The sequence below is a fragment of the Acinonyx jubatus genome, chromosome A1, assembly GCF_027475565.1.
Source record: "Acinonyx jubatus isolate Ajub_Pintada_27869175 chromosome A1, VMU_Ajub_asm_v1.0, whole genome shotgun sequence".
Lineage (NCBI taxonomy): Eukaryota > Metazoa > Chordata > Mammalia > Carnivora > Felidae > Acinonyx > Acinonyx jubatus.
In genome coordinates this window covers 167,090,020-167,105,172 of record NC_069380.1, presented here as the reverse complement: position 1 = coordinate 167,105,172, position 15,153 = coordinate 167,090,020, and the positions used below count along the sequence as shown (strand labels likewise).

The 15,153-nt window shown below is 35.0% G+C and overlaps 1 protein-coding gene across 1 annotated transcript in view; it reads left to right on the top strand.

The window, feature by feature from the left end:
- Positions 1 to 15,153, top strand: part of PJA2 (praja ring finger ubiquitin ligase 2) — a 69,483-nt gene that overhangs the window by 15,327 nt on the left and 39,003 nt on the right. The window contains exons 2-4 of the mRNA XM_027036407.2: positions 3,632 to 3,749; positions 5,703 to 5,903; positions 7,506 to 8,559. Coding sequence (XP_026892208.1) covers positions 3,719 to 3,749; positions 5,703 to 5,903; positions 7,506 to 8,559 — 1,286 coding nt within the window. The 5' untranslated portion in view covers positions 3,632 to 3,718. The remainder of the gene's footprint in view (positions 1 to 3,631; positions 3,750 to 5,702; positions 5,904 to 7,505; positions 8,560 to 15,153) is intronic.

Below are 15,153 nucleotides of genomic sequence, written 5' to 3'. Positions count from 1 at the left end.
CTTTGAGACAAACGGATATGAGTCTTATTTAAAACAGCCCAATAGTGGCTGTGTAGGAGAAATTATAAAATGGCCTGCCCCTAAAAAAGTCCTTGTGGCATTATAGAATACCATTTATTCAGAAGATATCCTAAATATTCCAGGGAGAAAAATTGGTTTACTTACCAAAAACTGAGAAATAAATTGGCAGAATGGGATGCCATATTGCAACATGGGATGCTGGAAAACCATGCCTTTCAGAGTTAGGAAAAAAATGTTTTTTCTTGAACTATACCCAAAGTCTGAGGGATAGATGAAAATTTTTTCAGACATGCAAGGACCCAAAGTTTACCTCCTTACATAAAATTTCTGAAACAAATACTTGATCTTCTAGTAAAGACGCGCGCGCGCACACACACACACGAGAACACGGGATTCAAATCAGGGGACTGAGCTCAGAAGTAGTCAAAAGTTATCACAGCGGGGGTCACAGGGCTTGAAAACAAGTAGATTAAATTTTGTTGGAACACCTTTAGAAAGCAAGTGGAATCACGTTAAAGAAGATTATTAAGAAACGGTGATTTTCAGGACGTATATACTCTTTCCAGTTCCTTTCCTCTCACTATCTGTGATCAGGCTTTTACACCTCCCATTCTACCAAAGTTGCTGTTGTCAGAGATCTTCAGTATCCTCCATGTTGCTAAGTTCAGTGGCCAGTTACAGATCCTTCTTATACTTTATTTCTTAGCATTTGGCACAGTGGATTAGTTCTTCTGTCTGAAGCACTTTCTTCATTTGGCATCCATACTCCTGGATTTTCCTTTTCTTTCCATTGGCCTCTGTCAGCTTTCTGGTACTTCTTTCCTGGTCTCTTAATGTTGGATTGTCTCAAGGCTGTCCTTGAACCTTTTTCCTTCTCCAAGTACACTTAGATGCCCTGTCCAAGTTCATGCTTTTTTGAATGTATCTATGTACTGGTAACTCCCAAATTATACTTGCAGCCCAGAATTCTTTTAGTCAACTCCAGGCTTCTACTTAACCTTTCTTTCTTTCTCTTTCTTTCTTTCTTTCTTTCTTTCTTTCTTTCTTTCTTTCTTTCTTTCTTAAAATTGTTTAATGTTTATTTGTTTTTGAGAGAAGGAGAAAGAGAGAGAGAGAAGCAGAGTGTGAGAGGAGGGGCAGAAAGAGAGGAGACACAGAATTTGAAGCATGCTCCTCCAGGCTCTGAGCAGTCAGCACAGAGCCTGATATGGGGCTTGAACCTATGAATGTGAGATCATGACCTGAGCCAAAGTCAGATGCTTAACTGACTGAGCCACCCAGGTGCCCCTCTACTTAACATTTCTGCTTGAATGTCTGATAGATATCTCAGACTTAATACATGTAAAACTGAACTGAAGATACTTTCTCCAAACCTGCATCTTTCACAAATTTTCCTACTTCATTCAGTTAATGGTAACTGTGTTGTTGTTGTTGTTGTTTTCAGTTGCTCAGGCTATAGAACTTAGAGTCAGCCTCAACTCCTTACCTTATTTTATAATCTATATCAGAAAACTTTGTTGGCACTTCCTTCACAGTATATTCAGAATCTGCATTTCTCACCACCTCTAGTTTTACCCTGGTCTAAACCACTGTGATCTCTTGCCAATATTATTTCGATAGCTTTGCAAGCAGGCTCCTTGCCTTTGACCTTGTTCCCCTTCACTCTATTCAAAATAGTAGCCAGAGTGTTCCTATTAAAACAGAAGTTAGGTAATGTCTGTTCTGTGTTCAGAACTCTTCAGTGGTTTTCCAGCTCACTCAGAATAAAACCTACATTTCTTGTGTTAGCCTATAAAGGCCTGTGTGACGTGTTCCATCTCACCCCCTATCACCCACCCTAATTAATTTTCTAACCTCATCTGTTGCTTTCTGTCTTGTTCATTCCATCCCACACTTCTTGCTATGATCACTTCTGGAAGTTGTCACCTCAGGAACTTTCATTTATTCTGCCCGAAATGTTCTCTCCCTAGGTTTACACATGGCTGTCTCCCTTACCAGGTGTTTGCTCAGATGCTTCCCTCTCAGAGAGATTTTCCCTAACCACCCTATTTTAAATTGCACACCCCCAGCAACCCTTTATTCACTGCTTTCTTTTGCTCCTTTGTATTTATTGTCTAACGTATATTTACTTCCTTGTTTTGTTTAGTGTGTGTACCACATACTGTAATTTTAGGAGGGCAGTGATATTTGTCTACTTTGTTCATTTATTTGAAGCCTCAGCACTGAAAATAATGCCGGGAACATAGTAAAATAAAGTTTTATTCTAAAGAAAAGACTTTGGGTGAAATACTTATGAATTTAAATGCATGGTCATCCTTTACGATTGTCATGTACTATATTATGACTGAAGATTCAAGTTATTTCAGATCATTTTTCTTAGTATTAAAACAGTATTAATTAGAGCTTATCTTTTTGCCTCCATGTTAAGAATATTTTTTGGTAAGCTATTCTTTGGTAAGATTGTTGCTAACAGTCTCACTTGGTTCAGACATATTAGAGGATCATAACATGTTGCTGAATTTATAATTTATATGGGAGAATGGGTGTTTGTACTCTGATGTATGTTAATATAGAGCTATCTGTGGTTTCACAGATAACAATACAATTAACCTCATTTGCAGAACTATCATCTTCTAATAAGTGGTGGTATAAAATTAGCAGTAGCTTCAGTGTTTATGTAAATAAGCTGTTTAAATAAAAACATAACCCTTACCAAACTTTTAAAAGAGCCCAGGTTGCAACTTTTGAAGTAGTAAATGGATTAATTTCAAACCAGAAGGTCTTTTTATATTTGTTACATGACAAATTTTAGTTTTTCTAATGTAGAATAGGTTCTTATTTGGAATCAAAATATTTGAATAGTTAATTGACTATTGTAAAGAATAAGTATATTATTACACACATTTTTTATTTTATTTTTAAAATATTTTTTAATATTTATTTTTGAGAGAGAGAGAGCATGTGTGCAAGTGTGCGTGGGGGAGGGGCAGAGAGAGAGGGAGACGTAGAATCTGAAGCAGGCTCCAGGCTCTGAGCTGTCAGCACAGAGCGTGACGCATGACGCAGGGCTTGAACTCATGAACCGTGAGATATGACTTGAGCTGAAGTCTGATGCTTAACTGACCGAGCCACCCAGGCGCCCTTACACACATTAATTTATAATTGTCATAAGCCATTATATATTTTGAAAATACGGTCTGTATTCCTAGGGTTGACTTCTTTTAACAATTGCAGAGCTAAAGAAACTATATAGCGCTTGATGCAGAAGCAAAGATAGCATAGTGTAGTAGACTCCCAGATAGTTTGGTCACATACTTCAGTCAGCACTTCTTCCAATATATTTGCTTATTTACTTTTAAATTATGAATGTACTGTTAATCATGTCAGTCTTGATGATACATGCTTACAGCAAGAGGTTTTTCAAGAGGAGATGTAACTTTTCAAATAGCTATCTTGATAGTTTTAAGGTTTTTTTGATGGATTGTCAGATCTGATTGTATTTTTCTGATATTACAGGGTTAACAAAGTGCTTCACCAGAAGTATTACTTTGTCATTTTTATTTTGTGCTTATATTATTAATATTTTGTTTAATCTGCGGTTTCCTTGTAGGAATCTTCTGCAGCTTATTCGTTGTGTGAATAAAAACTAATTCACATCTATAATTGCACTGAACTGGGCACACAAAAACTGCCATATATGTCACAATATACTGAAAAAGAGCCAGCAGGTAAGCAGAGTGTCTTTGTCAGTCCCTCTACATTAAGGATTTTATATTTTTCTCCCTGGATACCTTAAGTACCATACATGACATGGAATCGTCTTTTTTTTTTAATTAGCTAATTTAATATAATTTATTGTCAAGTTGGCTAACATACAGTGTATACAGTGTGCTCCTGGTTTTGGGGGTAGATTCCCGTGATTCATCACTTACATACAACACCCAGTGCTCATTCCAACAAGTGCCCTCTCAATGCCCATCACCCATTTTCCCCTCTCCCCTCCACCATCAACCCTGAGTTTGTTCTCTGTATTTAAGAGTTTCTTATGGTTTGCCTGCCTTCCTCTCTGTAACTGTTTTCCCCCCTCCCCCATGGTCTTCTGTTTAGTTTCTCAAGTTCCACATATGAGTGAAAACATACGATATCTGTCTTTCTCTGACTTAATTCACTTAGCGTAATACCCTCCATTTGGGATCTTGGGCTTATATAAGGCCATTTTTGATCCATTTATTGAATATTTTAAAGCTTAATTTCCAATTTTTGATATGAAAATAAGTATAAATAAAAATTGTTATATTTTTTGTACCCTCCCTTGGCTTCTGTTGTGCTTTCCGTTCTGGAGACTATTCCTTTGGAGGAGTTGTTAAGGGCACTAGTTCTGGAGTCATACTATTTGATTATTGGACAAGTTACTAAATACTTAATTTTACTCTTAATTTCTTGATTTTTAAAATGAAGTACAGTATCTGCCTCCTAAGGCTTTTGAAGGGATTAAATAATATAATGTAAAACTTGATAACTGTATAAATACATGTTTGTTTTTTATTTGTGCTTGGAAGCATTTCTACTTATTTAATGCAGTAAAACAAAAATATGTAACTTTTCCATTAACTGACTATTTTATATACTGTGAGATAAGACTTTGTTTAGGGGTGTCTGGGTGGCTCAGTGAGTTAAGCATCCCAAATGGCGGTTCAAGTCCTGATCTCACAGTTAGTGGGTTAAAGCCCTGCATTGGGCTCTGTGCTGACATCTCAGAGCCTGGAGCCTGCTGTGTCTCTCCCTCTCGCTGCCCTTCGCCACTCATGCTATATCTCTCTCAAAAATAACATTAAAAATTGTTTTTTAAATACTATGTTTAGTTCTTGTATAGTATATGTAAAATATCGTTGATTAAAGAAACTTACACTTTTATATATATATATATATATAGATATGGTAATGTTCTACTTAGTTACAGGTGCTACTGTTTACTACTGTGTATCCCTCAGCTGTCAGAACTTAGTATTTAAATAGTTGTTAAAGTGTTGATGGGTTTTGCTACCATAATGTTTACTGTAGTTTTGAAAGGTGAGGTAGCATGTCTTTGACTTGGCTCATCGCTGTTTTCTTGTGGATAATTTTATCTGACCCTAGTCTTTGGGATGTTTTATTATGGTCCAGTTATTTCTTCCTGATAGTACAGATGCCATTTAAAGAAGTTGCATGTTACCTTGGATAGAAATGTATTCACAATTAATGTAATTGTGCAGATTACACACATGTAATTGTGCTAATTAATGTAATATGCTAATAATTAATCTAGCAAATATGTGTTAAGCATTTATACATAAGGTACTTTACTTAGATAATTTGGATGATCATTGTCTAATTCTTAATGAGCTTTTGCAGTATGACTTATGAATTTGGCATATGAAAAATCATTTTGGGTACGTTATATTATAAAACTCTGAGACATCTTAAAAGTGCCAAACTTTAAAAGCTATTTTGGGGGGTAAAGAGGCCAATTAACTCTCATAACCTAATTTTCATGTTTACACTTACAATGTTAGTAAGGTGCATGTAATGTTCAGTAGCAGATGATCTGGCAAGCAATAGCATATATGTTTAAACATTACCTCTACTGGTCACTGGAGTAAAGGTCATTTCATGCCTCTCTTATTTTTAACTCTGTTTTTCAGTAATGGATCAAGAATCCAGCAAGGCTGCCTGGCCCAAACCAGCAGGAGGATATCAGACAATCACAGGCAGGAGATATGGAAGAAGACATGCATATGTCAGTTTTAAACCATGTATGACCAGGCATGAAAGAAGTTTAGGTCGGGCTGGTGATGACTATGAAGTGTTGGAACTAGATGATGTTCCAAAGGAAAATTCCTCAGGTATGCAACATGGAGTTATATAAGAGCTATTAATAAGCATGTAGGAATTGATCTTATAATATTAGAAATTATGTGTGGGTTTTATGTGTCTATGAATACAAATATACATATCCTATCAAGAAATTTTATTCTGATATTTTTATTAAATTTAATATGAACGATATATACATTTAAACATGGAAGAAAATAGAATACAGCCAGTTGTTAAAATATAACTGTATCATGACATCCTTCTGCTAGTGGAGATTTCTTTTTCAATCAAAAACTTTTTAATGTGAACTGAATATATTTTTCCCTGCATATTATATTTAATAGCTTTCTTGTGTTAATTGTATCCCTAAATAATTTAGCTTGGCTAATTTAATTTCTTAAAACCATTTTATGAAATACAAGTGTCGAGTAATAGTTATTTAATTAAAATCTCTTATTCAGTAGTTTGAAAAAGTATTTTGCAGTGGGCGCCTTGGTGGTTCAGTCAGTTAAGCATCACTTCAGCTCAGGTCACAATCTCATGGTTTGTGGGTTTGAGCCCCACATTGGGCTCCACGCTACTTGGGATTCTCTCTCTTTTCCTCTCTCTCTGCCCTTCCCCAACTCCTGCTTTCTCTGACTCTCAAAAAGTAAATAAATAAGCTTAAAAAAAAAAAAAAAGTACTTTGCAGATATCCAGGTAGTAATTACACATCTTTGGACTAGAGTGTAGTCTTCTGGTCTTGAGAAAATTTGCTAATTGTAAATTATTTTTACTGTCATTTATAAGTAAGAATCTGAATTATTAGTTAATGAGTTCACTCTGTTAAAGAAGCCTTTCTGTGATATGACAAGACTGCTCTTTTATAAATTTTTGTTCCAGCAAATCTCAGATGTCTTCATTATTTTATTATATTAGTAGTGATAAAAGATAGGCTTAAAGTGATTTATAAAACAGATCTGATTTTATTCTTTTCTCAAGATTCTGACAAACTATGGCAGAGTCAACATGTTGACTTTTTTGTTGTTTTGCAATCATAGCTGTAACATAATGTAAAGGTAACTCATTATAGGTGTATTAAAAAATCCATTTTGGTGTAGAAATCTAATATATCTAGAGACTGAGATACAATTTTCTGAATTGACATCAAACACAATAGAGTTTCATTTCTGTTAGATGTGTAACCTGTTCCTTTATCTATCAAAAGTACTTGTGAAGTTTTTTTACTTGCACATAATAAAAGAAATGAAGTTTGAATTGTGCACCTTAACAACTAGAAGGGCACATTGGTTACCCTATGACTTGACTTATGCCTCTCACTGTGTAGTTTTTCAGTAGCCTCTCCTTTTAATGTCTTTTACAGAATATTTTAGGTATTAGCAGTTAGCTAAAAGACTTCTAAAAGACATCTGAGAGAAGATATTGAATGGCTATACAATGGCATAAATGAACTCATAGGGTGACCAGTGGGCTCTCTCAGTTAAGTTCAGGGGCATAGAAGTACCTGTCAGAAATTCACTCATATTCAAGTGAGTAATGATTGGCATAATATCTATTTAAATAGTCATTATTAAATAAAATTGTATCTAAAATTAATGTTTCCAAAAATGTTTTCTTTGTTCTCTATGAAGGTTCCAGTCCATCGGATCAAGTTCATTGTTCTTTACCCAACGGCCCTTCGTTTGAAAAAAGTGAAACAGAAATTCCCATTTGTGATACAACATTAAATCAAACCATTGAGAGCAGTCCATCCTTTGCTGCAGTACATCATAGTGAGGAAGGCAGGGAGACTTTAGGAAGCAGTACAAATCTTCATAATCACCCTGAGGGAGAATATACTCCAGAAGCTTGTGATGCTTCAAGTGTACAAAATGGAATGTCATTGGTTCATACTGACTCTTACGACCCAGATGGTTCACACAGAGAGGCCAATGACCGTCTTCAGCTTTCTGCAGAAGTTGTGGAAGGTGGTGGATATCAGGAAGCACTGAGCAATACAGTATTTGAGTTGGCAAATGGAGAGGTAGAGGCATACACTGGTCTTTCACCACCAGTTCCTTCTTTTAACTGTGAAGTAAGAGATGAATTTGAAGAGTTAGATTCAGCACCGTTAGTCAAAAGTTCTACTGGTGATACTGAGTTTGTCAATCAGAGCAATCAGGAATTTCAGAGCTCCTCTTCTGAAGATGACGTTGTTAGAAACAAACAAGAAAATAATACTAGCCAGGAGAGTCAGAGAGAAAATGCAACTGAAGATTCAGTGTGTGCTCCTGGGCATATTTGCAGTGAACAAAATACTAGTGATAAGAACAAGAACCAGGGAAGTTCTCCTGAACAGGTAGTGAGACCCAAAGTTAGGAAATTGATAAGTTCAAGCCAGGTGGACCAAGAAACAGGTTTTAATAGGCATGAGGCTAAACAAAGAAGTGTTCAGAGGTGGAGGGAGGCTTTGGAAGTTGAGGAAAATGGCTCAGATGACCTCTTAATAAAATGTGATGACTACGATGGAGAACATGACTGCATGTTCTTGGATCCACCTTACTCAAGAGTTACACACAGGGAAACAGAACATAACCAAATTACAGCAGAAAGTGGAGCCACAGCAGGAAGGCAAGAAGTTGTGGATAACACCTTTTGGAATGGTTGTGGAGATTATTACCAACTGTATGACAAAGATGAAGATAGGTAAGATTTCATGCAGTGCTTTGTCAGATTGCGTAATAAGCAAGGTGGTTTATTTCTGGTACCATTATGTTTGATGGATGGGCTCTGACATGGTCAGGGAATTAGATATTTTGACTTAGCAAATATGCCTATTTACTGAATGCTAACCATACATGCAAACTACTGGTTAGTTTTTCACAGAAACTTTCTTTGAAGCATTTTAGGAGTTTATAGAAATTGTAAGTTCAGATAATGATAATTAGTTATTACAAAGGATACAGATATTAATTATTTTAGTTCATAGTATTTCAGGTAATAAAATGCAGGGAAACATTTATTGTATTTTTAAAAAAATTATGTTAACCCATTCTGGGTTTAAAAAGTAAGATCACAGCAAATTTTGATAATATTGGATTAACTTTGTTAATATTTATTAATGTCACCTGTTTCTCTGTTCCTCCTGTTGCTCCTTTTGTCACTTGTGTTTTTTTGTTTGTTTGTTTTCACCTATTTTTATTTAGCATTTGATTTTTGGTCACAACTCCATGTGGTGTATATTATTATTTGCCCTGTTTATAGATGAGGAAACTGAAGCACAAGAGAGTTAATTTCTCAAGGTCACAAAGCTAGTAAATTTTGGAGCTGGAATTTGCATATCTCCTTACTGCCCAGTCCAAATTTACAGTTTTTAAGAGAACATACAACCTTTCTTAAATAAGCATTCTGGTTCTTCTTACATAGAATCCTTTTTTCCCCCAAACTGTAAGACCATAGAAAGAAGAGAGAAATGGAAAATTTCTTTGTCCATCTTCTTTTCATTACCCTAGAGTCCAAACTTTCACATAACCTTTTGAGCTAGTTGAAACTGCCTATGCTCAGTTACAGTGCAGTTTCACGATTTTATTAACTTGTAGAAATACGGTTACTTTTTTCAACTAGAAAGTACTACAAAAGAAGTTTTTCCTTTTGAATATGAATACATTTTATGTATTTTATTTCACATCATAAAATTAATAAAATATATCTGGTTTCTTTGGGCAGATGGATAAAACTTCTATAATACAGTGTAAGTGACTTGTAGAAACAAATGAAACGTAATTTCTACTGTCTTTTTAAGTTTGTAAACTTCAAGGGTTGGCAGACAATATTTATATAATCTACTATTTTTTAAGCTTAAGGGTAAAATGAGTTAAGAACTTTGGCCTAACTTAATTCTGTTTTTTCAGTTAAGGTCCACAAAATTCTTAAAATGGAAATTGACAACAAAACCTAAATTGGTGTTAACTTAATTTGATGCAGATCTGGATCTGAACTAATACAAGGCCTTTTTTTGAAGCAGTCATAACAGTTTGCTGCAGAAATATCAAAGTGTTTGATTACTGAGTTCTTGACTTGGACCCCACTGGGAATTATTAAGTAGTATTTGTAAATCTCGGAGAAAAAAATCTGAATTCCAAAACATACTCAGTCCTAAGATTTTTGGATTTGATTGTAAACCTTTGGTATACCTCTAGATTACTATTGAAAAAAATAATAACATCAATTTTTAATCTTAGATAACTTACCTTTTTGAAAGTATAAGATTTTTTTCCCACAGTTACATTTCTGCTTTCCTGAAGGAAGTAATTTAATTTGGCCATTCCTTCATCATTGGCACCACTGATCAAAAATAATAAAAACCTCTTTTTTGTGTGTGCGTTTTATAGTCAGGCCTAATGTCATCTAATTCAGTTGATGAAATTTTTGCATTGCAACCTCAAGAGTAATTTTCTTGGCTCTTGGTTTTGAAGTTGTTGGTTTTTGTTTTTTTGGGTTTTTTTTTTTTTTTTTTCTGGTCAGTAGCATTAGCATTTTATTTGCCTGGAATGACGGTTGGACTTTTAACAGTTATAGGGTATTGTTTTAGTATGTTTATTTATAATTTGTCTCCTTAAGTGATATGTCAATATTCTAAACAATGATAGGTCTTTACGAACAATATACAGATGAGAAAAACACAGTTAATGGAAACTTTTTTTTCTTTTGACTTTTTAGTTCTATATTGACTTAAAGAGCCTGAAGTTAGGGTGTGCTTAAAAGATGGAACTAATTTTGGAGCAATCTTCTCTTTTTTTCTCCATTTATTTTTGAGAGACAGCGTGAGTGAGGCAGGGGCAGAGAGAGGGAGACACAGAATCCGAAGCAGGCTCGAGGCTCTAAGCTGTCAGCACAGAGCCCAACACAGGGCTTGAACCCATGAACTGCAAGATCATGACCCGAGCCAAAGTTGGATGCTTAACTGACTGAGACACCCAGGCACCTCTTTGTAAAAAAATTTTTTTAATGTGTATTTATTTTTGAGAGAGAGAGAGAGAGAGAAACTGAGCATGAGCGGGCAATGGGCAGAGAGAGTCAGAGACACAGGATCTGAAGCAAGCTCCAGACTGAGCTGTCAGCACAGAGCCTGATGTGGGGCTCGAGCCCAGGAACCTTGAGATCATGACCTGAGCTGAAGTGGGATGCTTAACTGACTGAAGCACCCAGGCACCCCTGGGGCAATCTTTAAGACACATTGAAATACCAGAAATACTTAGGGTTTTTTGTTTTGTTTTTGTTTTTTGAAAACTACCATCACAAGAATAACTTCTCAAGGATAATGGTTCTACATTTGCATCTGCAAGCCTTGAGATATGTTTAGGACCTCACTTCAGTAGTCTGGACAATTTTGAGGAGTAATTCTATTTTTTTTTTTTTTTAAAGTAATTCTATTTCTATGCTACTGTTTCCAGTTCCTCTACTCTCAGCTCCCTGCAAAGGATCACAATTGCCAGAATGCCTTTTAATATGGTTTCAGATAAAGGTTGAAGTTTAATAACCATACATTCCAACTTAGTTTCATTTTGCCACTTGTTCATCTACTAGATGTTTTACTATACTTTGGCTGAGTTCTGATAATAGCAGATTGCAAAAATGGGGAAATAGTGATTCTACAATAAGTGTCTTGAGAAGGAAAGTATAAACATCCTTTCCCTTGAGTCTGTAAGATTCTTTCTGAGTTTTCTCTGCTTTGTAAAACTTAAAGATGCTTTACTTGAAAATTTTTCTTGCCATGTTTGTATTATAATAGCTGCAAATAGAACCCTCTTATCCAGAACATAACTAAAATCACTGTGACGTTTTTAGTTATAGGAATTTTAGCCACTTTTAAAAAATACAGTTCAAAAATATGTATAGCTCATACTTTCTTTAAAAGTGAAAAGTATTTGAATGAATGCATGATCCATTTCTTCCTGAAAACTTTTAAATGATCACTTAATCATACCTGAAACATTACACTTTATGGAATAAACATTGCAGCTGGTAGAATTGCTCTGAGCTGTTTGATAGTAACTGAACACCACCTTATTAAATTAGAATTGTGAGGGGAATTTTAATAGGCAGTATGTAATTTCCAGACTTGGAATTAGACCAAAGAGCTAAGGTTAACATCCTGCTCTTTTGAAATATACCCTGAGAACTTTAATGACTGTTTGAGGACAAGATCTTGAGTTTAAAAGAATCTTTTAACCATGCCAGCACATTTTAACCTTGGACCTATCTGTTTGAAGGAAGAGGCATACCATCCGCTGACTATTTCTTATACCACTTGAGGTTTCTTTCAGAGCTTTTGACATTGAATAAAAGTTAAAAACCTTACCTGAGATAAAAATGTCAGGACAACTTTTTGTTATTGATGATGTTGGGAAAATAAAAGGAATATTAGCCAATTAGTTGATTTCAGTTTGATATATTCAAAAAGGATTTATTGAAATCCTTCTAAATGTCAGACTTTGTCCCAGGTACTCTGTAAACGCAAATAATAATGATCCCCGTTCCCTGGCTGTTCACCAGCCTTATGAGGAAGACAGAATATACAGATAATTATCATGAGACTGAATTAAGTTTCTTTCCTCTTCTATATAAGTTAGTTGAGAGCCATGAAGAAGGAGCTCCTTTGATATCCATATATTCCCAACAAATAAAGCAACTATGAGCAGCCAAAGCAAAGATCTGAAAGCATATGCTTTAACATTTTAGCTTTTTATCTTGTTTCCAAGTTCATAAAAGTTAGAAGGAGTATATTAGGCATAAATAGCTTTGTTCTCAGGCATTTTAAGGGGTTATAGATTACAATATTCTGATGTTTAGGGAAAAGACCGGAAAATTGTAAAAGGCAGGCACAATTCAGAAAGAACCATCTGGACTTTGCTAAATTAAGCAGCCTTACGGATTTGAACAACTACCATTTGTATCACTGTATTGTAACAGTTCACTGTTAATAGGGGTAAAATGTCCCAGACTGCTTAGATTATGTTCAGTATACTGTCTGAAAATGCAGATATGATGTATCTTAACATAGTGTCCATCCAGAGTATTTTCAATAAAATTCAAAAGGTGGTTTTGATCCTCAGATAACAAAATTATCTAAAACTCACTTTTCTCTTAGCTTCTATATAGTTGATTTTTTATCAATGTGAAAATGCCAGGGAAGACTAACAAACCAGTTCCTTGGGGGATTTGAGGAATAAGAGCTTGCTTTTGGATGCTTTTACTTCTATATCTTATTTCTACTTAAGATTTATACTACATAAATTATTTTGTCTAGAAATCATATGTAATTGTATCCAATATGTGAAAAGAGGTGGGTTTTTTGTTCACAGTTGAATGTGTGAAATGTAACATTTGAGTAAGTTAATAGTTGTCTGCTTTTGAATACAGCTCTAAATGCTAATAGGAGACAATCCTATTGAAAAACTGTATAAAAATCAAAGTGGTACTTGAGAATTTAAAAATGTTTAACTAATTTGCATTTATATTCCAGGACAAGGGTTCTCACTATTCCATGATTGTTTTGTGCTATTTATTCTGTTGCTTATTCTCCTTGAAAAGTTATTTTTAAATCTTTTCTCTTTCTGCTTTCAGTTCCATATACTCCTGTCACCCTTAGTAGATAACTTTGTTTCTTGCTTTCTTAGAGATAGTAAGATAATTAAATCTGAACTTTCTTGTTTGCCTCTTCTCCATATTACGATACGTTAGTATCCATTTCTGTTTTTAATTTCTTCTTCAGTGAAGGGTGGTGACTTTTCTCATTCTGCATCTGTAGTCGTATCTGACCCCTGAATTTATTATTCTTATGCCAAAGTTGCTTCCTTCTACCACATTCTGTAATTTTTCTAAATCCTGAGGGGAAACCTTTACTTGATTTTGCTTTTCCTTTAACCAATTGCCTGTTTGTTTTCTTTTCCATTGTTGAATTCTCAGAATAAATGTCCTATACCCACTCTATTTCTGCACTCTGCACTTTTAAATGCATTGAAATCTTAACTCCTAGTAGTGTTTGTATATTCTATAATGTGAACAGTGACCTCCTGTTTCTCAAATCCAATTGACTTTTCTTGGTACCATTTTTTGTTTTTTTGTTTGTTTGTTTGTTTTACTTTAGTGCTACTACTGAGCAATTTGCTCACCCTTTCCTGCTCCATGATATCTCTTCCATTTACCTGTGTTTGGTTTTTCTTTGCTGTGTCTTCTCTGGATGGACCACAGGGGTCTGCAAATATTTTAGGCTTTGTGGACTGAAAGGCAAAATCAAGGGTATTATATAGGTATTTCTATAACCACTTAAAAATGCAACAAAACAAAACAAAATAAAAACATTCTTAGCTTCCAGGCCACTAAAAAACAGACAGGTGGCCAGAGTTGGCTCATGGGTCAGGGCATAGTTTGCTGACCCCTGGTATAAAGAGACACTAAAACTAAAGTTGATTGGGTGACCAGAAAGCTGATATTTCCATTCAGTAAGACAAACCAAGGATTTAGAGTAGATTTTCTGTGGTAGAGAAGAAAGAAAAATGGTGGTGTGCTGTTGGAAATCCAATTGAAATGTCTAAGCACACAGCTTATATAATAAAGTAACTGTCACCTTTACCATTTTCCAAAAATTGTGCTAAACATTTTATCTACATTGTTCACTTAAATACCTTTGTAGATCTGAAAAGGAAATATAGCATTTAAATTAAAAAAATATTAAAAATGATTTGCTAACAGTTATTTATGGGTTATCATTTATCAGACACTGTTAAAACATTTTGTGTATATTAACTCTTTTGCTTCTTATATGAACTCAGGGAGTTATTAGATACTACTATCAAATACACCTGGTGTGTGAGGTGATAAAGGCACAGAAAGGTTAAGTAACGTCACAGCTTTAGTAAGTGGTGTATTCACAACCAGCAGACTGAATCCAGAACCTGTGTCCTCAACTACTGAACCTCAAGACACAGCATTAGTGGACACCTGGAGCAAAAATTGTGAGGGCAGTAGGCAGATGGCTGAATTTTGTGAAATACTGGTTTAGGAAAAAAGTGAAGGATTTAGAATAATTTGATATAAATTGAAGAAATAGCGATAACTCAGAATACATTTTTTAAATTTTTTTTAACATTTATTTATTTTTGAGAGAAAGAGACAAAGTGCAAGCAGGGGGAGGGGCAGAGAGAGAGGGAGACACAGAATCCGAACCAGGCTGTCAGCTGTCAGCACAGAGCCCAACTCGGGGCTCGAACTCACAAACTGTGAGGTCATGACCTGAGC